Genomic DNA, 23720 nt, shown 5'->3' with positions numbered 1-23720 from the left:
ACCCCAAATTCACACCGTGTCTGTGAGGGCCTTGGCCAAGGGCTTCTGGAACATCGCCAGGCTGGTGCCGTGATGCCTCCCTGGGGAGCCTGTGCCAGGGCTCCACCACCCTCTGGGGGAAGGACCTTCTCCTAATGCCCAGCCTAACCCTCCCCTGGCACATCTCCCTGCCATTCCCTCGGGTCCTAAAATAAAGAAAGAAGTAAAGGGTTTGAAGAAAGCCTATTCAGAGCATCTCCAAGCCGCATTCTGTGGTCTTCCTCTGTGTATTTATGTAGCTGAAAACCAAACAGAAAAGGCAACCAGATCTGTTGTTTTCCACGCAGGGTCCCCCGGGTGAGGTAATCCAGCCGCTGCCAATCCAGTCACCCAAAAAGACAAGAAGATCTCCTGATTACATGTTATCTGATGCTGGTGATAATATCCTGGATTATTCCGATGGCATGGAGGAGATCTTTGGTTCACTGAATTCACTGAAGCAAGACATCGAGCACATGAAGTATCCAATGGGCACTCAGAACAACCCAGCCCGAACCTGCAAAGACTTGCAGCTCTGCCACCCAGACTTCCCAGACGGTACGTTAACGTCGCATGACAAAGGCGGGCAAGGCTGGAGTTATGACCTAAGACACTTCAGCACAATAATTCATTATCGGTAGATGGTTAATATAGTTGCTCAATAAATACAGTCATACTATATCCATTTTTGAAGGTATAAAAATGTTTCTAAAATGGAAGTAAGGGATGTTGTCTCAGTAAAAGCCAGAATTCTTTAAATATATAACCTGATCTGGTTTTACATTTAAATCTTTTAAAGGTGCTAAATAACAAACAGTTAGTGTTTTGAAAGGTGGGCATTGCAGAGCTCTCCAGACAAGGGAGGGATGAACGATGGATGCTACTGAGGTCAACTAAAAGTAAAATCACAAATGTCAGCATGCTGGGATAGCTAATAGCTCCTTTTAAAAGAAATGAGAATTATTTTCGTAGCTGTATACTTTAGCTTGGCATAATAATAAAAAATAGCATTGATATTATATGAGATTTATTATTATGACTCTCAAAAAATTTATGTTCTTCTACGCTTGAGAACAATAATTTGTTCTGCTGCACGACCACTGTTTGTTCCAAACCATTCAGCAGACAGACGTGCACGTTTCTCTGGTACTGTTTAATGCAACTAAGCAGTGGCTTAAGAAAACGCAGAGTAGTACAAAAAAGACACTGCGTTCTGAGGAACTGCCTTGATTTAATTATTCGTTGTTGTGCTCTGCTTTTTCTCCTAACTGAGCTTACCCCTCTGGAAAGCTTTAAATGAAAGCCAACCTTCACGGAGTTTTCATCCTTTTTTTTTTTTTTCAATTGTGATGGATATTTTTCTCAAATCAAAGTAATATTTTTCTGATTTAAAATGGGAGGAAAAATGGATTCTGACAGTTAATAATATTTCGTTGCTTTCACTCTAGATAGATAAAAACCGATGGTTGCCTTAAGGAGCAGTTAAGCAGCGTGTGTGCTATATGAAAAGTACATATTTTACAATTCAGTACCTCCATAATAATGAATGTTTTTTATACAACACATTCACCTTCTTCATTTCGCAGTATTTGCTTATTAATTGGCGCCGCCTTCATATCAAAGTAATTGTATTTTGTTAGAATAAAAGTAAATGCATTCTTCATTAAAATACAGAATTCTCCAGGGACAAGACTTACAGGTAGGAAAGACTGTTTTCAATAAATACAGCCTGAATCAACAGAATTTTAAAATACCACACATGCTTTGTCTGCGCCCCGTATTCAGAAGGCAGAACTGGTGAGGATTTGTCATGCCTCTCTGAGACCTCCGCTATTTGCTTGAAACTGCCTTAGAGGAGTAGTGTCAGAAAATCATTTGCTGTCCTGCTGTGAAACTAGCTGGCGATGAGGACCCACATCACAGAAACCATCGTGATCATTAGAAAGGCAGATTTCAAAGAGCGCTGATTTGTCACGGACCGTGGATCGACGGCGGCCCTCTCCTCCCCAGCCTCCGTCCACCCTGGCAGTGTAGGGCCCGCGTTCTGAGTCATGCCGGTCTGGTAGGACTGCAGAAATTATGGGAAGCCTCATGCAAGTTTTACCTCCCTTTCCCACTCCGTCACCTAACCAGGCGCTACTTAAGGTGTTTTTCTCAACTAAAGCAGCCTCAAGTTTCACTAGTGTTGCAGCTTCATAACCCAACAGTAAAGAACATCTTTGCTTGAGGTGTATCTCTCAATGGAAGCTTTAGGTACTTGTGCCAGCTACAACCTCACCAAGCCCTGGGCGACCACCCTTTTTTTGTAGATACGTATGCAAATGACTCCAGATGTTGCTCCCTGACCTAAGCCACAGCGCATTTCTGCCTGAGGCTGCCTCTGCGCTGTTTGGGAGGGCTATCGCCACAGGCACAGATTATCCTTCCAGCTGAAACGGCCAAATTGTTGAGAGCTGTGACGTATGTTTCACACATAACAACCCTCCTCCTCCAGCCTGAGGTCTCCGCAGTCCCTCCAAGACCTCAGCAGGATGCTGCAATAGAGTCATGGTTTCAGGTGAAATTAGACAAAAACAAAAGGACACTGATAAAAATAGACTTTGATCCTGGTGTTATCTTTCATAAACAGCAGCAGCAGCAACAAATCACAAGGCAGAAGAGAAAGGGTTGCTTTCTCATCACTCAGCTAAAGTGACTTTGCTACACACTTTGGAGGACCGTTAGGGAGCTGTAAAACCTGGATCTTCCCAATACTGTTTCTACTACAGAAGGCAAATATTTTCTCGTTTGTTTTAGGGGAATATTGGATCGATCCTAACCAGGGCTGCTCTGGAGACTCCTTCAAGGTATACTGCAATTTCACAGCAGGTGGGGAAACCTGCATCTACCCAGATAAGAAATCTGAAGGCGTAAGTACCGGTCTCTGTCTTCAGTCAGCTTCAACACACCCTGCTACGCTCTTGCAATGTTGAACTAAACAGGATAATTACACTGTCACGTTTTCCTGTATCTGTCTTCCTGATTACATTGAAATTTGCATAAATCTGAACGAAGAGGTAAAGCAGAACAGAGTTAACAACCCGCATTTCACTCTTGCTCAGACAGGGACTCTCTGCACCTGCTTGCTCACCTCTCCCTGCATTTCCGAATGCCACGTAGCTGTGCAGCCAGTTACAGTGCATCACCTAGCGCTTGACACCTAAAGCTAAACTCTTACTGTGTTTCTCTTGTGGGTTCATTTATATCTATTCATATACTTACGCAAAGTAGATGTAAAACACTAAGTATTAACAGTGTCCTCGCTCATTGTTATAAATCACCTCTGATGGGGCACACGTAGGGGAAGGCTTTCTAAAAGCTTGCCTAAATGAGGAAGATCTATCAGCATCACCAGTGAAAGCTCTAATTTAGATGCTCTGCACAGGAACAATTTATACCAGCAGTTTACCTGAATCTGAACAGATGACAACAGCCTCCCTTAAACAGACCTCACTCTCTTCATAAGCTATGGCCTTGGGTTCCATTTAAAGTCAGTAATTTGAAGGCATTCTATACAAGAAATACACCCTGGTTTAGCGCTTTAAAGAGGCTGAGATCTCAGAAAGAAGAGCCATTCTTTACTATCTGACGTGAAATTTGTCCCAGGTAATGTAAAACCTTCATGTCTGCTAACACATGCTTTAAATACTTGTATCTCTGCTGTTTTACCACACAGGTTAGAATTTCATCGTGGCCGAAGGAGAATCCAGGATCTTGGTTTAGTGAATTTAAGCGAGGCAAACTTGTAAGTTGTCACTGTAATATTATGGTTATCCACATTATCAGTGATTAACAGATCCCAAGGCATTTTATAAACATTCAGATAATGAAAAGACTTTTCAGCCCCAGCCTTTTTGCCCTAAATATCAGAGCAGCTAAATGGCCTCTTGCCACGCTCTGTGCTTTCCCCCAGCGGTCCCTGCGGTCACCTGCACAGCTGATGGTGAGGATCTGGCTTCTGGCAGACCACACATCACCTTCACAAAGCAGCTGGAGCACAGACCCCAGCCCCCTCTAGGGAACTGAAAATATACTGAGTATGCGAAGGCGAGACTGCAGGCTGGCGTAACTTTATAATTATCTACAGATTCCCAAATTGATTCTGCTGGTTTAGACTACACAGTAGGAGCAATTCCTGTCTTTCCCATTAGAATGAAGCTAAAGTATTTAGCTTTTCATCCTAAACATACAGCTACAACATGAAAATCTGTTTTCGGAGTCATAACTTTATTGAACTTTGAAACTCCATGAAGTGTTATACATTGATTTTTTTATCAGGGAGGGTTACGTGGTTCTTTTGTCAACAGTAATTTCCTTTTGCATTTTAACAAAGTGAATAGATAAATATTCACGTAACTTCCGCTATTTTCCAGCTTTCCTATTTGGATGTTGAAGGCAATTCCATTAATATGGTCCAAATGACATTCCTTAAACTATTGAGTGCCTCTGCCAGACAAAATTTCACTTACAACTGTCATCAGTCCGTGGCTTGGCACGATGCGTCATCTGACAGCTATGACAAAGCGCTGAGGTTCTTAGGATCGAATGATGAAGAAATGTCTTATGACAACAATCCGTACATCAAAGCTCTTCACGACGGCTGTGCAGTAAGTAGAGGTTCAGAAGCGTCTTTACAAAATCAACCTGTCAATTACAGCAGAAATCAAACAAATTCATTTTTTTCACAGCCTCCTTCTGACAAAAGCTTTCTAAACACCTTATTTTTAATAGACTGCCTTTTAGTAAATTTTTAACTTCAGTACTCTAGTCCTTTATTTAATTTTCACGTATGTACCTAAAAAAAAAAACCAAAACCCCCAAATCCCATAAATCAAGCAACAGAAATGGAAGAAACCTGGCGTGGATACAGGCTGTCAGCACCAATGTGCTGAAACCAGGCTATCTGCTAGTATGAGCAGAGAACGAGAGAAAAACAGAAGCAGAAAAGCATAATCAGGGGAGGCAACCCATCAGCAGAATGTATTTCTGCTCAAAAGCAAGGCATACACAGAATATTTCATGAAAACAATTAGAAACTGTATGAATTAAGCCTCACGTAGGTACCCAAACATAGTGAATCAACTGCACAGTTTGGTATGCGACTTTATATTTCCTTTTCTCATTTTTTGGTAGTCAAAGCCAGGCAAAGCGTGCAGTTTGTACCTTTCAGAGTCCTCAGCTCGGCTACAGTCCCTGGAGCTGTTCTTACACGCCTCAGCTCTCTGGCCACCTCTCCTGCAGGGTCTTCGTAGGCATAGCAACTGCCACCTCTCCTCGAAGAAGAAGGGGTTGTACTGAACACTTTGAAACAAAGACATCAAAGGAGCAAGTGACGTGACAGTCAAAGCCTCATTAATTATTCTGGGCTTTGATATGGGCGCATTCTGAAGGCAGTCCCTGAGAAGTCAGTGGTAAGAGAATCAGAGGCCTCAAAGTGCCAGGGTACGTACCTGGCTCTGGGGCAGAGGGGCAGCTCAGGCAGATGTAGCATCTCCTCCCCTCACTAATGCGATTTTGATACACAGCTGCTTCGTGTCAGCCTTTCGGCATGGCCTGCGTATTTATTTTGCTTTTGTTATCCACGGCGGGTGAGCGCAGAGCTCCACAGACAGCTGGAAGCGATTTAGGGTGTAAGCCCGTCACTAGACTGAGAGCACTCAGGTTTACCACCCAGCTAAACTCCGGCCCTGGCCCAGCTGAAAGGGGTCTCAGCAAGATATAAGAGACCATCTGAACCAACATGGTGACGTGGCTGGATGATACTCAGAGAAGGCAGAGAGCCTTTGTTAGGAAGCAAGGGTGTGCCTTCAAACCCGGTTCCTAAGTGCATCGCTCGGACCACCGTGCTCTTTCATGTCCAAGCAGCTCCTGTAGTATTTGGCGAGATGGTTGCCAAATACTTTCTTCTTTCCTCTTGGAAGTAGATCTTTCAGAACTAAGTAGTCGTTTCTTCACAAGGAAGACACGCGCGCTGCTATGAGAATATTTGCTAAATAGTATAGATGTGAACTCAGAATTCTCTAAGAAACGTCAAATGGCCCAGGTAATTTTTCGTTTGTAGGCCTGTTTCAGTAACTCCAAAAGCTAGGGGCTGCTCTCTTTCTAAAATGAAAAACACTCCATGTCACATTTTTTTAGAATAAAATCCTAAGAAAACATAACCTTTAGAGTTTGTAATATCTAGTGCATGAGGGGGCAATAATTTATAAATTCCACATTTCAGAGAGAACCCGTGAAGAGCTGCAGCACATGCTTACTGCTCTGATGTACAAACACGTTTGCCCTTTTTTTTTCCTGCTTCTTTTTTCACAGACAAGGAAGGGCTATGCAAAGACGGTGATCGAAATCAACACACCCAAAATAGACCAAGTACCTATAGTTGACGTGATGATCAATGACTTTGGTGATCAGAACCAGAAGTTTGGATTTGAGGTCGGCCCCGTCTGCTTCCTTGGTTAAGCTTAAGACAAAATCAGATCGAGAAATATGTTGCACTTTGGTGCTACCAACCCACTTCATGCCACATGCAAGTTTTGAACAAGGATGGCATAGAAAAGATGTCTTGCTGTGTATGTATGTCTTATCTAGAAAGTAATTGTCGCCCTTGTAGGGCCAGAATCACATGACTTAAACTTATTTTGCAAAGATGCTGTGGCACAGAGAGACAACGTAGGGCTCACGCTAGGAACACCCCCTTTGGATTCCTTTGGTGCTGTAAAACAACCCGAACAACATGGTGCTCCTTCTATTACAACCGAGAGGTGTTAAGAAAGTGTTTAATGACTGTAATTATTCTCTGTACAGTACTATACTGTTATTTCTCTGTCCGTTTCCAAAACTTGCATGTGTCTCTGAATTGCATCTGGCTCTTATTTTGTAATTCCAAACGACCTTGTCAATACTGTGTATGTATTCTGAAAAAATAAAGCTGTTATTGCCAGCGAAGCCAATGCCGTTTCTGATTAATAATAAAATCCCTTTGTATATATTGTTGTTGAAGAGCTTTGTTATTTGAAGTCGCCAACAAAACTTAAGGTGGCAAAACTGGAAGATCTTGAGCAGCACACTCAGACAACTCTTTTCTGCTGGTATCACTCTGTGATGACGAATTTCAGTAATGAAGGTGCCTTCAAGGGTGCTGTGTTCCATGGTGCTATACCTCAGACTTCTTACTTTCTTTTCTAATTCTGGAATTTCCTAAGATACGTGTATATACCTAAAATAAACAAGTTTATATTTTTGGGTGGGGAAAATATCTAAGAAAAAAAAACCCAACTTCTGTGTAAGAGAGCTGTTAAAAATCCGTGTGAAATAAGTCCTATAGCTTTCCTTTTTTTCTTTTACGCTCATCTGAATTTGTTTCCAGTGTGCTTATTTGGGCTGCGTAAATATTAAAACTGGATTCTAAACAGTTATTTATGGATTTTTGCAGTGTTTACATAGATTTTTATGTGAGCAATGATGGACGTTTGCTTCCTGAACTGGATACTAACAGTTCCGCAGAAGGGCCCGACACACTATTTGCCCATCCCATTAACAGGAATTGGTTTTTCCCGTTACATCACCCCAAGGCCAGGGATGCAATATGTCTAGGTCATGTGATTCTACACAGTTGCTAAGCAACATAGGAGGGGACCGCTTCCCAGAGAGCTGTCTTTGACCCAAACTCTTACAATTTGCTACTCAAACCTCACAAAGTCGGTTTGGCCTTCCCTCCGAACATTTTATTCAGGTAGTTGGAAGTAGAAGTTACATTTTAGCTTTACAAGACAAATCCTTTTGTAATTATTTTTCATAATATATGTAAGACTTGAAAAGAAATGTTTGTTTCTATTTCTTATAAATTGTTAAATTAAATAGTACTAGTTTCTGCTGGCTCATTTCCAACTGGTATTTTCTTATGCACGTTTATACATGTTAAAGTGAGATTTCAAAAGTCGACTTCTTGCTGTTCATAATTCCTTTTATTTTTGAACCAAAGTTTGTAACTGTCACCTCAAAGAGGAAAATACAAATTTTATTAATAAAATCAAGTCTTGTCTACCTGGATTGGTCATTCTCTTTCTTTCAATGTCCACAACTCAGCCGCTGTTGTTACTGTAACTTCACTCTGCTTCCAGACCGCCGCGACTCTGGAGGAAAGTGATCCTACCGCACTGGGAAGAGGAGCCTCATAGAGAAGATGCAGCTCTGGCGTTGGCGGTGTGCAGCGAGGCTGGCCACTTCACGTTTAGCTTGTACGGATCTGTAGCTGCAGCAGCCCACACGATGCTGTCTAACACAAGCCAGGAACCTGATGGGCTTTCCCCAGCCAGTCTCTTACACCCTGCAGTGTCTGAGGGCTTCATGAGCTCGTGCTTATCCTTGCAGGATCCCGAGGCAGGGAAATGACCCTCTCTATCGATGGGGAACGGAAGAACGACACCAAGAGCTAGAAACGACAGGAACACAAAATTTCCAGTACCTTGTTTTAGATAGCGGGACAAGAGCTGGTGACGGGTCCAATGTAGAGACATGACATATGTCACCCGCGGCCTCCTGCAAAATGGTTTATATTTTGTTATCTGCTAACTGTTCTTTACGCGCACTGGTTATGTCCACAATAGCTCTGAAAGCAGCCCCAGTAAGCTTGGCAGAAGAGCAGCTGCTGTCTGCCGCTCAGGGGGCTGGGTTAAGGTAGGTGCAGAGCTGTTCAACCCTACCTAAAAACAAAACAAAACAAAACAAAACAAAACAAAACAAAACAAAACAAAACAAAACAAAACAAAACAAAACAAAAACAAAACAAACTTCTGGGTCAGGTGCTTTAGGGCGATTTGGGTAAAAAAGTAGAGCTGGTTGTGATTTTGCAGAGTCAGGATTAGGCTGCAGAAGAATGGTGGCGTAGGAGTGCAGTGGTGTCCGCAAGAAGCCAAACAACCACAGATCCTTCCCAGAATTAGTGCAAGAACCTTGCCAAGGTTCATGCTGACAGCATCCTGGGGAGGAAATGAACTTGAGCCTCCTACAGCTCTCAGGCACGGACTCATCAGGTTTATTCGTTAGCCCTTCTTAAGCCCTTAGCCAGGTACCTCACTACTGCTCCTTCTCATGACAGCAACTCAGCACCGCTGGTCATTCTAACTCCTCTTTGTCCATTCTCGGATTCAATGTGCTGTTCTCGTACTCTCAAAGGTTCTGATTAAAGGGGAAAAATTTCCATTATATAGTCTTGCCTTCAAGCAAAAATTACGCTTTCTCCCTCAACCGAAGTCTCATATTAGCAGTGCTTAAAAAAAATCCACCACGCAAACCAAAAGAGCACTCTTCAGAACGGAAAGGAATGTCACATCAAAACTCACATTAGTCCTTCTATGAAATAAACTTCAGACCTGTAGTCAAACCCTGCTAGACAAAGTTATACAAACCTCAGATTCATCGTATGCTGTTATAAAAAAAAGCACCTGCTCCAAAACGATGCAAGCTAAATGCCTTACTCAACCAAGTCCATAAGAGAACAAGGATCAGTGTTTTCCACACCACAAATTAAAAACCTGTGTTAATCACCAAAAGACTGAAATTGCTCTATGGCGTCTGGACCTTACCTCTGGGACCTGACAAAGCAGACCTTGGATGGTGTCTCAGCTTGAGCTTCACCCTCCCTCGGAGCAGAGCGGGCAGTTTTTCTTGAAAGCCTGCTTTGGCGAGCCGTACCGGCCACGGTACGCGGGCTCTTCCCTGCAGATACAGCTGTTGCTGCCATGTTGCCTGCAAGCGGAGCAAGGAGGCACAGAGCAAACGCAACCAACAGACGTTACAGACTGAGACAATGTTCTGTCCAGAATAACATGGACATACGATAGAGATTTAAATGACAAGCTGTGGCTACAGAGGTATAAACCATCCTCTGTGTGGAGGTGTGGGGTTTCCTCTTTCTCCCTCCTCTCCTTTTTGTAATCCAGGATCAGGCAATATCAAGTCATCGTGACCGGCACATCTCTTGAAAACTTCATAAAATGTAATATAGTTTTTTTCCTTTTTCAGGCCAAGTGGGCAGTCATCAAGGCTAACATCAACAGTCACCTAGTGACACAAAAAGCTACCTCCTGTTTCAAAAAATAAGCACAGTTAGTTAAGATTCTTCCCCTTGGGAACAGCTTTGTTCATTTTAAAATGAAGCTTCACATGCTAATGACTGGTAGGAGATGTCTTAGTAGCAATTGATTTTCTATTACAGGCACCCTCATTTTTTCTGTGAATTAACATCTTCTATTGTACACGCACCAAAAATAACCTGGAAATGACAAAGACAGGATACTCCATGTCACATCTATTTTACTTACCTGGAAAGGCATCTTATTTGTGTTCCTTTTCTAGGCATATAAATTACCAAAGAGGCTTGCTGTTAATTTGGTGAAAAGCAATGCTGAGATGATTGCAAAGGAATGGACTGCTCTGAAGCTATTTGTTCATTCTGCTTTCGGTAAGGACATTGAAGATTATTACAGTGAAGAAGGCTGCAAGCACACAAGATATCTGAACAGAATTTGGCTCCAGCCGAAACTGGGCTTGTTTTATTCTCAGCTGTGTGAATGAAGGCTCTGCTCTACTGAGGGCAGATGGAGCCAAAGCCTGCGATGCCACCATGGGCACGTCTTGTCTAGGTTCTCAGGAGGAGCTTTGCCAGACCTTTTTTTCCAGTTTCTCAAGGGGGGAGAAGGGTTCTCCGTCAGAACACATCTAACTTCAGTAAGGCAGACAGGAGTTGTTAAGAATTCAGCAGTGGGACTGGGATCCAAGTGTCTGCTCTGCTCCCTGGTATGATGTAAGAAATTATTTTTTTTAACATCAAGAAGACATCGTAGCTAAATCATGCTGAAGCGTAAAAGAACTGCATCTTGCACGGTGCTTACAATGCGGATGAAAACTAAAATTCAGTCCATCCAATATGCTGCCATTAAGTTATACAACACTAAAACATAGCTTATATAAATAGGAGACGACCCAGGGCCCAGTCAGTGGGTTATGATAAAACCCACAAATAAGAAGTCAACGCATCTGCTTTCGCTTCCCCTCCCTGATGGTGCCAGTTGTTCTGGTCAAGTCCAGCATTTACTCTCCAGGAAAAACCCTGCGCCTGCTCTCTGATTTCCTTTCATCATCATCTGGCAATTTGCATTTTGGCAGATGATGCCGACTACTTGATTGCCCTTCAATGTCTAGTATATGTTTCATGAGCTATTACAAACTCATAGTAGCAGTAGTTTTCAATTTCCTGATTGTCAGCCATTCTACATCCAAGTGACTAACGTTATTGCTTTTTCTCATACTCAGCTGGTATTTTCAGAGCAACATAAGGCTCAGCAAGGGTAATCACTCAACCTCCTCCATGACTTTGAAACAAAACACATCTGCCACAAACGGTGTCAATAAGCCCTCAACAGATAACAAGAAAATGGGAAATGAATCACGTTCCAAGCGATACAGTAAGCAGAACGGCTGGTGGAACATTTTGTCATCATTTTTTCTTCTGTGTACATTAAAGAAGATTGGATATTAGTACCTGTCAGAATTCTTTAACGCTTGCAAAGAAGCCATGTTCTGGTTTTGTGCTCTGCCCTTCACTTTACTCTTTATATGACGGTCAGTAAAATTATTTGCAAGAATAAAACCAAATTAATTCTTCTCCAGCCCCACAAGTTCTCTAAACTGTATCTTCTGCCGTGTTTTCACTACAGTAAGGATGTAACAGGTAATTAAAAGAACCTTTCCAAGTGCACAGGGCTGGGACAAGAAGGCTGCCCGGAGTCCCATGGTCATCTGAATGACCAGGAATGAACGCAGAAGCCTCCCGCTCAGCTCCCATCTCACCCTGAAACATCTCATAGCCAGAGACCTTGGACCTGGCCCGAGCACACCCCACGTGCTGCAGCAACGCCCAGCCTGCAGCTCCGTACTGCCCTAGCACAAGTGAAAAGTGAACGCAGCGGGAGCAGAACCACAGACCTATGGTTTTAAGTGGAAAATACAAACCAAATGATGAAGTTGTGAACTGAACTCAGGATCCGGCGAACAAATAACAACGTTCCAATAAAATTAGTGGTTCTGAAGTGGAGTTACTTATCCCGAGTAAAGTAACAAACAATGAATCTTACACAGAAAGCCTGGCGAAGTCAGCCAGGGTATCGTCAGTGACGGGAGCGACTCCCAGAGCAGGCACTGTTCCTTACAGCAAGAGAAGTATGTTAGGTGGATGGGAAGTGGAGAGATTTAGAATGTTATTTTTACTGACGTAAAAGCTTCTTCCTGTCAAATAATAACAAAAAATTAGGTAAGTTTTTGTATTCTGTTCATACAGTCTCTCGAGCCTATGCCTTTTTTTAATTAGAATATCATCTCAGTGGCAATGCAGGTGAGAAGGTAGCTCTGCTTTATGGTGCCGTTGCCCAAACTGGCTCACAAGGTAACACAGCACAACGTGAAGGCAAAGGCTCTGGAGAATGCACAAATATATCGTCTTCATGCCATTCACTGTTCAGCAACTTTCTGGTTTGGAGGAATAGGGATCACTTATCCCTTTGTTATTCCTCAGAAGGATTTGAGAAATATCCACTTTGCTCTAGGCCTGCAGACTTGCTCAATGTGCAGATATTAAGATCAAAGCTGTTTACTGCCAGAGAGGGCCAAAAATTGAATTTTAGTTTGTAAAAAAGTTTCCGTAGCCCTCCCATTTCCAAACAGAACAAAGCAGATTTCACCTCCCCGCCTCTCCCCTTTTTTTTAATTGTGATGTTTCCATTCAAAATTATACGGTGTTTTTCTGCAAATTGACCGAAAGTATTTGACTGGTAGGGGGAAGTCCACAGGTATCCACACTGAGATTCTTTCCCCCTGTGCTGGGGGACTGGAGATTAATACAATCCTGACGGCTGAATAAAGGCATCTCCATAGAGGAAAGGCACAGTAAAATCAAACAGAAATAGTTCTCAGCACACAACAGAAAGGAGAAAAAACGCAGGGGGCAAAAGGAAATACGGAAGCAGTGGGGAATTACATGGGAAAAAGGTGGTGGGAGCAGAACGTGGCTCCCTCCTCTCCCCAACCCAGGGCAGGAGGGTGAGGAGTCGTTACGGCATGGTCTGGGAGCATCCCGCGGGATTGCTGGCGTACAGCAGAGCTCAGGGCATTGCAAAGGGCGGGGGGGGGCACCAGCCCCTCCAGTTAAGAGGCAGCAGCAAAACTGGTTTATAAAAACGGCAGCTAAGAGAGTAGCGAACACTGAGGGCCTCTGTGGGGAACATGGTGGGTGCCACTAACACCTGCAGCGCTGGCTGCAGCCACCTCCCCATCCCTTGCTCTCCCTCCCCAAGTACGCCTGTCTTAAACTGACATTCCTGAAGCTGCTTCCGCCACAGGAGCTCTGTTCTCGTGGAACAGCCACGTTTTATTGTGGCACGGAAAAGCACAGGCCATCTCAAAAGGGGGGCAAGAGGCTTAACTTTTAAGGTCGGGTACTTGAAGGAGGGAGAAGGGATGGCGGGGGAGGGCGAGCAGGCTGGGAAATCAATACACAGCCTCACAAACCTGCTGCCCGCTGCGAAAATCGTAAAGCCTGTCCGGACATCTGGATTAGGACTGGGCAATGACAAGGGCTGCTCAGCTGCTGTGTCCTTCCCCCACCGCCGAGAAGCATGTGGGCCAGGCAGCACTGTCATCCTCCTGAGGACGGTCTCTACTCCAGAAGTCAGATGCAAACAATCGGGAGATCGGTTCGCATTGATGACTCTGTGAAACCTCCCTCTGCACATTAGAGTTGGTCTGCTTCGTTTCCTAAACCTGTTAACCTCAAGACAAAGCAATAATATCTTGAATATTTGAACTAGCGTCGCATCTTTCCATGAAAATTGTCCTGGAGAAGGCAATTAAAAAAAAAAAAAAACAAAAAAACCACCAACCACACACGAAACCACCACACACACTAAAAAAAGGACAGTTCACATAAACTGATGATATCTAAAAAATTTCCTGATTAAATGATTCTTGACTATTTCAAGGCATTATGCAGTTTTGCATGTGTGCATTCATTTCTCACGTTTTGCATAATCTTCCTGATGACTGTATGCACAAGTGTACCATGCAGAAACAGCAGCTAGCCAGTGTGATTACTCATTAAATTTAATGAGTAGGTTAGAATTATCTACTATAAAATGAAGATGAAAGCGAAATCACGAATTTGAAAGCCAACTAAGGGCTGAAACATATGCAAGCACAGTTAGTTAATAACCTCTTAATATGCACAACGATAAATACTTCATATAGATATACAGCGAATTTGGATGCACGTTACCCAAGTGGAGCTCAGCTGTGACGGTGTATGAAATGATACATTTAACTCTAATGAGACGCATAACTCGAAGGAAGCAAAAACACCGAAGTACTTCAGGGCTCTCTTGCTCCTGCAACACTGGAATATTTTCATTACAGAAGCAGTGATAGCCAGAGAGCATTCAGCCCTTTTCTGTTTGAACACGAGTGAATACCGAGCTTGATGCATGCTTTCTAATCTCTCCAAATAAATGCGGGCTAACTCCCACACAGGCAGGACAGGGCTGTAGCAAGGCAAAAAGCAGAAAAGGGTAAAACCCAGGGCCTACCGACACTATGAACAGGGCAAAAGAGGGTTACGAAGGAGAAGTGACCGAGTGCAGCTGAGGAATATTTGCACTAAAGCCCTCTTTGAACAGGTGCTAGAAAGGACACTTAGATATTTTTTCTGAGGAAAACTTCCACCTCTACCAAGGAGGGAGCTGGACCTGGCAGAAAGGGCTCATTGTGGGCCAAGGCGCCGGCTGCCCGGGCTCGGCCTGGCCGGAGGGGAGCGGCAGTGCCAGGGCTGGCTGCCTGGGCCGGCTCACCCCCCTCTGCAAGGGGCCGTGCCCCAGGATGGGGCGTCCCGGGCCGCCGGCACCTCCCGCTGGGAGAACAGCAAGCCCGAAGTGCCCGGGGTGAGACACCTGTGGATTTCTCTTCAGGTGGAGAACACCCCGAGCCCACCCGGCAGGCAGACACGGGGTCAGAGCGACCGCGGCGCCCGTCCGCCCAGCCACAGGGCCTGTGGGCCCGGCCTGTTCCCCGCCGTTTCATGGGATGGGGTTGAGCTCAGCTCAGGGGCGACTGCTTTAAAGTTTGTGAGATGATTTCTGAACCCACACAGGTGTGTCTGTAAAAGGGCTATGCCTCCACTTATATCTAGCCAAAAAAATCTTGCTATTTTTTGTCAGTTGTTTTCTCCCCTCAATTCTCATTCTCCTAAAAATGTCCCATTAAGAACATACCACTCCCAGAGCCTCAGATTTTGACATCTCTGCATGTGGAAGAGGTGAATTCAGGTTGTAAGGTAGGTAAAAAAACCCACCAAAATACGAAGCTTGCCTTCTCCTTCAGACACAGGAACCCATCGCATGTCCTCTGACCCCCGCCCATGGTGGACAGAGTCCAGGGCCTCCTCCCGCTCACTTGCATTTCCCCCCCCATCAATGCCATGCAAACGCTTCCCATGAGTTAGCACCGACCTGAGGATTATCCTCTGAACAGCTGGATGTATGCAACCTCAGGCAAAACACCTTTTTAAAGAGTAAAGGGGAGAAAAGGGGTTATATTTTTTCCCCACCTAGTTGTTTCTGTGGTAGGAAGGGCTGCACAGCTCTGCAAAGCCTCAGGAGCTGTGGGACTTCTGACAGCAGGCAGGCAAACAACAATATTTAAACAACTTTATAGAGTAACTAAGGATTTGTGTCATTAGTTTAAAGAGTTTTTACACTGAAAACTCTCCCACTGAGACATGAGTCACATTAAGCAGCTTTGTGGTGGATGTGGTAGCTCCTCTTTCATGTAATCTTCTTCCTCTGAAAGCTTTGATTGAAAACTCTGCCACATTCAGGGTTTTGTGGTTGAGCCTGGGAGCTTCCTTCAGTAAACTGATTCCTGAATTAATTGCTGCTGGAGCTCATCAGCCATAATAATGTTTCCAGAATCCTTCCCTATTGTCTTCATCTGTCAGGTTAAATTCATCTTTTTGACATGAAACCCATTAAACAGCGTAAAAACAAAGTCCCAGCTTGATTACTCAAAGGGAGAAGCAACACACAGTGCAGTTACTGTCCACAGGTCTGCTTTTGCACTTGCTGAAATCAAAAGTTTCATCTCATCTTTTAAGATAAACAGCTGAAAACAAGGAATCCTCTTGTCCACAGTCCATCACCTTTAAGGACCGTGGCAAGGATTCTTCTGTGCTTTACGGTATTTCTACGTAATACGTACAACAAAGTAAGAGAACTGCACCCATCCTACACATAGACAAGCCACAAATTAACAGTTGTGGTCTGGGGTCTCTCCCGCTCCATTATCCTTAGCTATGAATTGCCTGGGGCTGAGGGTGTCCTAGGCAAAGACATGGAACAATAATTCTTGCTCAAAGTATTTGGCTGCCAGACTGGCAGGTGACAATCGTTAGTGAAAACATTCCTAAGCAGGGGAGAACTCCAGACCACAGTAGTTCTTAAATTAACACAGCTGCTAACCATGCAGTCTCCTTGTTACCACTGCTCCTATCTGGATTGCAAAAAAATAGTCTTACCTTAAGGAGCTGGGATCCAGTTATGCAGGAAATGCAACGACACGTTTGGAACACCTAGGGATGAAAGGTGAAAAAGGTTAAGACCGTTTTGAGCCGTATCCCTCCTGAAAATAGATGCACATTCTCCATCTGTTAGATGCTTCCAGAACATCTGAAAAAACACACACCCCAAAAAAAACCCAAAACCTTTAATTTTCTGCGTATCCTTTCATGAAAACACCATTGGATTGAAAAACGTTGCTTGCGCAGTAAATATAAAGCTTGATGCGTCTTACAGGTCTCTATAGGTCTCCAAAAGTTTTAAAGTAAATCCAAAGAAACTCTTTCAGTTGGCTTAGGTTTCTTGCATACAGGTGCAATACATTCCATTTTCAGCTTATTAAAAGCTTTTAGGTGAATCTTGGAAAACATATCCCCTCAGTCAATAACTCGTCGTAAACAGATGCCAGGATAGAACATAAAAAAGATACTTCTGTAGAAGTGACTCACATTAATGTAAGTTCATATAAAGATAATACATTCACTGCTTCTGAAGACTTTTGGCCTACCTTCACATCATCTCCATGTTTTGTGATGGTACCAAACCAGGACAGCAGAGATCTACCGAAGGCTGCCACCAGGGGAAGGGGAGTCAGAGCCGTGCTGCTGATCCTGACTGCTATTACAGTAACCGATCAGTACCTTGACAGATGCTAAGAAGAACCGTTTTGCTGATTGACTTTTCTTCAAACCTAAGGCTGTGGGCAATCAAAGAAAATATGAACATCTGGATGAGCTTCTGATTGCCATGCTCACTGATATAGTGCACCCAAATAAGCAACAATTAGTCACTTCAGCTCGTGTCTAAAGACCCATCAAGTTAATTCAAATTAAGTCAGGATAAATTGAATCCAATTGGCATTCATGCATATTTGTATGCATAGTTTAAATAAGCTTTTTCTGCACTACATTATCCTTTATTTACAAGCAAAGCACATGCAAAGTTTTGTGTTTTAAGTAAATGTTTTCAAAAACTTTTTGACTTCTTAAAGCCAAACTTCTAGGAAAAAATCTGTGTTCTTTGGAAGGGCATTTCCAGACACACAAAGATCACACTTTGTTGGCTTCCTCAAGTTCGTGTTCTCACTTGCTAATCAATTTCACAGATTTGGAGAAGCTATTCATAAGCATTTTGTCAGTAACAATTACAGTAATATCTGACCAGTATTTGGGTAAACTTAATAGCTAAGAAGGTGGTCAAGACAACTACCAGACTGTAGTAAGAAAGGAAAGTCCTAAAACTGAAGACAAATTTCCTCATGTTTTTACTTGATTCTGAGAGTAGAACCCTGGGAATATGTATTTGCTTTCCAAAAAACTAGCATTCTTGTTTGGCCTCTATTTACTGCAACAGTAAGTTAGGCTGCAGGAGAACCTGAGATTAAAACTAATCAAAGACAAAAGACAAAATTTGAGTTGTGTGCTTGATTTCTGTAAAAAGAGAAATTTAGAAAAAGATTGAGTTTTTAAATTCTAGCCTCTGGCAGTAAATAAATTTTAGCCTTTGTTTGGCAGATATAGATACCGTTGTTTCCAGGTTAACCTCTTAAAATTTTATTTGTGACTTGGGCGTGGAAATCTGTTCTTGCTAGCAAAATAGTGGCAGACACTCTGGCTGAGGTGCTTCCAGTGCTCAACGAACTAGAGGTAAAATTTACTGTAACCTCACCTAAATCTCAGTTAACTCAATCTGACCTGACTCTAAAATCTTACCACAAAATCCCAGGAATTTTTCTGCAACATAGTCAGGTGCGTTCCCCTAAATCCTAATGCCAAAGTGTTTCTCACGCTATGTGATGGGGAAAGGGCAGGGGCACAGGCACAGCCCCAGCTCAGCGCTGCTTAGAGGGAAGCACCTCACTCCGCCCGTGGCCCTGCGTTCCCAGTGCCATCAGAGCCCAGGAGCTTCCGAGCCATGCAGGTACAACAGGGGAAGGGCCATGTCAGAGAAGAAGCTTGGGTGGGTCAGTCCGTGAGCACGGGACTCGACGTTCTGCATTATCAGCTGCCACTGGTGCAATGAGCGTGGCCAAGCGGCTCTTTCTGAAAGGCCACTTTGGTTTGGAGCCAAGAAATAGGTTTTTGCTATTAATTGACTCCTGTGACAATTAGGAATCCAAGAGCCTTGGGAACAGTCAGATCAATTAATTAGAGAACTGTTACTGTGCTGCCTTCATAAATCAGAGGATTAGCTTGTGATCCGTAACTTCAAACAGCTTTTCAGCAGTTCTTTTCTTGAGGTTCTTTCCTTTAAAATACTATCCCCTCTTACACACCCATCTTCTGATTCAGAGATTAAGAGTTCCTCTATTAGCACGTCATAGTTTAGCCTCTTGCTCACTCCCTTCCCCTGGTGAGATGGGGGAGAGAATGGGAAGGGTAAAAGTGAGGAACCTTGTGGGCTGAGACAAAGACAGGGTAACAGGGAATGCAAAAGCCGCGCACACAAGCAGAGCAAGCCAAGGAACCCACCCCCTCCTCCCCACGGGCAGCGGGGCTCAGCCATCCCCAGGGCAGCAGGGCTCCATCACGCCCAACGGTGCCTGGGGAAGGCAAACGCCATCCCTGCCAGCGTCCCCCCTTCCTCCTCCTCCCCCGGCTCCGTGTGCTGGGCATGAGGCCACGTGGTGTGGGACAGCCCTGGGGGCAGTGGGGGTCACTGTCCCGGCCGTGTCCCCCCAGCCCCTTGTGCACCCGGCAGAGCGTGGGAGGCTGAAAAGCCCTTGACTGGAGTAAGCCCTGCTCAGCAACAACTAAACATCTCTGCATTATCAACACCGTTTCCAGCACAAATCCAAAACACAGCCCATACTAGTCACCACAAAGATTAGCTCTATCCCAGCCAAAACCAGGACATAGCATTACCTTCAGAAATATATTTGATTAAAAATCCCTTAGATAGTCTAATGACATGGTTCAGTTGCTGCCAGGTGCACAGATCCGTTACAAATGCTACCGAAAAATCAATACCAATCCTCCAGTGCCTCCAAGGATGTGGAGTCAGGGCCATAATAACAGTGATTGTCTCCAGCAAATGACTGTTCAGTGATCATTCTGCAGCGGCCTGGAAGTCCAAATGCCCCTCAGTAATGGTCAAAATTGATGCATGCTGGGAAATGTAAAATCACCCCTAGCAAACAGGCCAGTAGCTGCACTTTCTGGCTAGTCGAGTACCTATTTACTCCATTACTTGTTCATTATTGGGCTACAATTCTGGAGAAGAAAGTCCGCTAAAAAAAGTAAGTTCCAAAAAGGTAGGTCAGCATTTCAGACGTGTTCGGCACACAAAGGAATGCGACACCACAGGAGAATCAGCTGGCAGCTCCTCACTTCACCCATTTTATTTAGGGATTTGAAAGCAGACTAAGGAGAATAAATTTTCAAAGACCGGTTGTAGGGAAAAAATTAATTCCCCATCATAAACAGCAAAGCAGCATCCGTGGTTATGGTCTCTGATAATTTTTCTCTGAGTAAAGCAGCCTGCTTGCTTGGAATCAGTAGCAGGAACAGGGGAATATTTAGAAAAGCTTGAAGTAATGTGGCAATTACTGTATCGATAAGGCTGTAACACGTTACATGGACCAGACCATGTTTTCAATGCATTTGCAACAGCATGATAAATAAACACAATAAAAATATCCACATGTCCTTGAAATGTCTTTGTTTTTTTTCAAAGCATACTCTTACTTTTACTGTGACACAAACCAGTACAGGTTGTGCAAATGAGAACTTCAGCTCAGCTACAGCAGGAAGAAAAATCATCTTAGCCATGAAATATAGCAGTTTATTACTTCTGATTAAAAGCAACAAGATTTTCCTGTGAAAATTTCCTAACTGGTGGCTGAAACTTTTCTACTAGACTTATGTAAATAAGGGTCAATAAAAATTAGAATACAACTCTCTAGAAATGGTGAATGCATTCTTCAAAATGTCTTGCTACAATAAATTAGTTTATGAAACAAGTTATCACCTGTCAGAGAATCAAGCTTTTAAAGGTTTCCAGAGAGATTCTGATTTTCCGATTACCATTGTGATGGATTTTACAGCCCCCCCCCCCCCCCCCATGCACATTTTATTATTCTTTCTAAGGAAATTTCATCTATGCGAGCTCACTTTTCTCATTTTTATGGAGAGCTTGGAAAGAAGATTAGGTGCTACCTCAAAATACATGGGGAGAAAGAAGTCAGAAGAAATCAGCTATAGAGAAGGTCAGAAAGAAAGATGGATGAGGTCCAAAATGTCGGGTCTGACGAGGCTGCTGGGACTCACTTCGGGGCATAGCAGTGCTGGCTTTACAGAGATTTCTGTCTCGTTTAGCAGGTCCATTTTGGCATGCAGGGGCCTTTCTCCTCTCCCCCCTCTGCTCACACATCCCGTCTGTTCTCCTGCCTGGCAGCAAAGGGGACATATGAGGGTGTTACTGGGGATACAGTTGAGAGGGAGACAGAGGTTCTCTAAATACCTTCTTAACAGCAATTTGCAGGATAAGAATGCATGGCATTGTATTGCAGGCTGAGAGAATGGACAGAGAATTGCCTGCTTGCCTGCATCTCTGCCTGTAAGCAGAACTTCTCATCCTAGGGGCAGGGGCTGACACACGCCAGCATCAGTACCCACGCAGCCTGTGCTACAGCCCTGAGAGCCTTGCGGGGCTGGGGACATGAGCCCTTCTCCTACCGCCTCTGCCAAGTTTGTCCGTGTCGTGCAGCACAGTGGCAGTCACGTGAAGTCCTCAGTGGCCTGCAGCTTGTCACACTCGTTCGTTATTCACAGTCTCACCCGAGCGTTCACTCATTAGTACAGGTTGTATCTGTGGTCACTGTTCTGTCAACATGTCAGGTCCAGCTGCCTTCTACTAGGATTATGCTGCATATATACTTTTCTCTCTCTGCAACAGAAGCTAACAAACCATTGTTGTCCTTTGTAGGTGCAGAATGTTGCTGTCTAAACTTTGGCAGTAAGAACAGAGAACAGAGCAATTAAGAGGCATTCTCAGGGCTAGGATTTTTAATCTTGGCATCTGTTGTACATGCACAACCTGTACAAGTGCAGGTTTTCTCTGTAATGCTGGTTGCATACTGGCATGGTTATAATTCACAACAAGTTCCCCATTTTCAGAAATACTTGCGTCTATTAGCTAGTGATGCTCTCTTTTCGCTGAGGTTTCAATCTCCACTAATTTCAAAGAGGATTTTTCTTTCAGCCTCAGTGGATGCTATCCAAACACAGCAAGTATGGCTTAAACTTGGTACTATCTTATGCAATATCCAGAGATTTCATTTCCCTGTAACCAATTCAGCATTTCCTCATAGGAAGTGTTCCCAATCCTGTTACAGTTCTTGTCATTCTCTTCTGGATTGTCTTCAGTCCATATCTCTTCCTTAAAAATAACGTGGTGCCAAAATTAGCTAGCTGAGACCTGACTTGTACTGAACAGAGAGGAAAAATTACTTCCTAGGCTTCATACATGACAGACTCTTTCTTGCAACAGCCTCACATTCTAACCCCATATTAGCCTGTGACCCATTGTAAGCTCCAATATTGATCTCCCCTGCTGATACATGCATGGTAAGATCACCTGTATTGAACCTTTAATTTCTTTTCCCACAAGTAGGACTTTTCCACTTATTGCTGAGTTCTGTCTTACCATCTTCAGACCACATCCATCCCTCTTGTCTAGATGATTTTGACCTCCAGATGCTGTCCTCCTCCTTACTTCTCCCTATCTTTAACAATGTAGGAGATGGCACTAGGATTTTGCCCAGAAGATCTAAGGCCCATCTAGCCATCACCTCAGTGTCTTTCCCCTTGGAGAATGAACCACACAAGGCTGTTTCAAAGAGGACCTTTCAGCCACTGTGCACCCACTGAAGGCATTTTCCTGGAGTTCAAGTTTCCGTGGTTTGCATACGGGCAAGTCATAGCGGACAGTATAAAAAGCCTCAGCACAGTCAAGACGTAAGAGCCACTGCTTTGACTGTCCACTGAGGTAGCGGCACCACTGAAGGAAGAGATCGGCCAGAGTTGCAACGAGCAAGTCATGTAAAGCCAGTGTTCCTGTTCCGTACTGTCTTATTACTTTTTGCGTGCTGATAACGTATCAAAACCAAACACACAAAGAAATGGTTCTTTCCACTTCTGGAAAGAACTGGTCTGCTTTTCTCTTGTTAAATAGAATGGATGACGACTCTCTCAGAATTAACCTTTATGAATAATGATATAAAAATGCATCAAATGCATGAGCTGGCTCCCTGTTACCTGGTATTCCTCTTTATCCATTCAGCATCAGATTGATATCTTCTGTTCTTCTCTTTCCTTTTGAATGGAATTATTAGAAAAAAAAAAAAACAACCCTCGTTGTCCTTCAGTTCGAATCAGTTGAAGTTAACCTTGTGACTTAGTATTTCCAGGGTCTGTTGCCACATGTGTATGCCATTCCTCTCTGATCTTTCTCAAGTGTGCTTCTACTTTTTATACAATGTCTTTGCATTCAGATGAGGCAAGAGTTCCTTGTTTGGCATTACTGATCTATTACGGCACTTCTCTCTTAATAATGTGCTGTACCTTTGCATAAAACATACAGCCTACAAGCTGCTTCGGACCCAATAGGGTCTTACGACTGCTAGTCACAGCTAACATGGGTTCTAGCAGTGCGTATCCACTGTGTTGGGCTTCACTACCATAGTAATTCTAGGAGATAACATTTGCAATTGGATGAAAAAGGAGTTCATGTTACATCTGTAATGCCACTTGTTTTAAATGGCTGACATTCTCAGGATCTGAATAATGTTCCGTGTTCACTGTCAAACTGCCAGAAAGTTCCAGTCTTGGTTACAAGGCTCTTATCACTTCTAATACTTGCACTTTATTCACAATACAAGCAGCCATTTGAAATGAATAGCAAGTACAGTCAATGTGCCACAGAAAGTGGTCCAGTGTATTTGCTATAGACTTGTTGCCTTGAATTATTTGCCCATCCTCAAAGATACACAAAGGAGTGGCTTTCAGT

At 43.7% G+C, this 23720-nt stretch overlaps 1 protein-coding gene and 1 long non-coding RNA gene across 5 annotated transcripts in view; one reads left to right on the top strand and one right to left on the bottom strand.

Moving 5' to 3' along the window:
• The window catches only part of COL11A1 (collagen type XI alpha 1 chain), a 164754-nt gene extending 156648 nt beyond the window's left edge, over positions 1 to 8106 (top strand). For all 4 annotated transcript variants that reach the window (XM_064455620.1, XM_064455617.1, XM_064455618.1 and 1 more), the window contains 5 exons: positions 327 to 576; positions 2815 to 2927; positions 3734 to 3802; positions 4431 to 4664; positions 6370 to 8106. In XM_064455620.1, the coding sequence (XP_064311690.1) occupies positions 327 to 576; positions 2815 to 2927; positions 3734 to 3802; positions 4431 to 4664; positions 6370 to 6516 (813 nt within the window). In that variant the 3' untranslated portion in view covers positions 6517 to 8106. The remainder of the gene's footprint in view (positions 1 to 326; positions 577 to 2814; positions 2928 to 3733; positions 3803 to 4430; positions 4665 to 6369) is intronic.
• Positions 8107 to 15580: 7474 nt separating this feature from the next.
• The window catches only part of LOC135313986 (uncharacterized), a 443735-nt gene continuing 435595 nt past the window's right edge, over positions 15581 to 23720 (bottom strand). Inside the window, exons 5-6 of the long non-coding RNA XR_010373509.1 lie at positions 17221 to 17409; positions 15581 to 16726 (exon numbers count right to left, since the gene is read on the bottom strand). This is a non-coding gene — a long non-coding RNA (uncharacterized LOC135313986). The remainder of the gene's footprint in view (positions 16727 to 17220; positions 17410 to 23720) is intronic.

Source organism: Phalacrocorax carbo, chromosome 6, assembly GCF_963921805.1.
Source record: "Phalacrocorax carbo chromosome 6, bPhaCar2.1, whole genome shotgun sequence".
Taxonomy (NCBI): Eukaryota; Metazoa; Chordata; class Aves; order Suliformes; family Phalacrocoracidae; genus Phalacrocorax; species Phalacrocorax carbo.
Note: the sequence above shows the minus strand (reverse complement) of the source record. Positions and strands in the feature narration are given on the sequence as shown.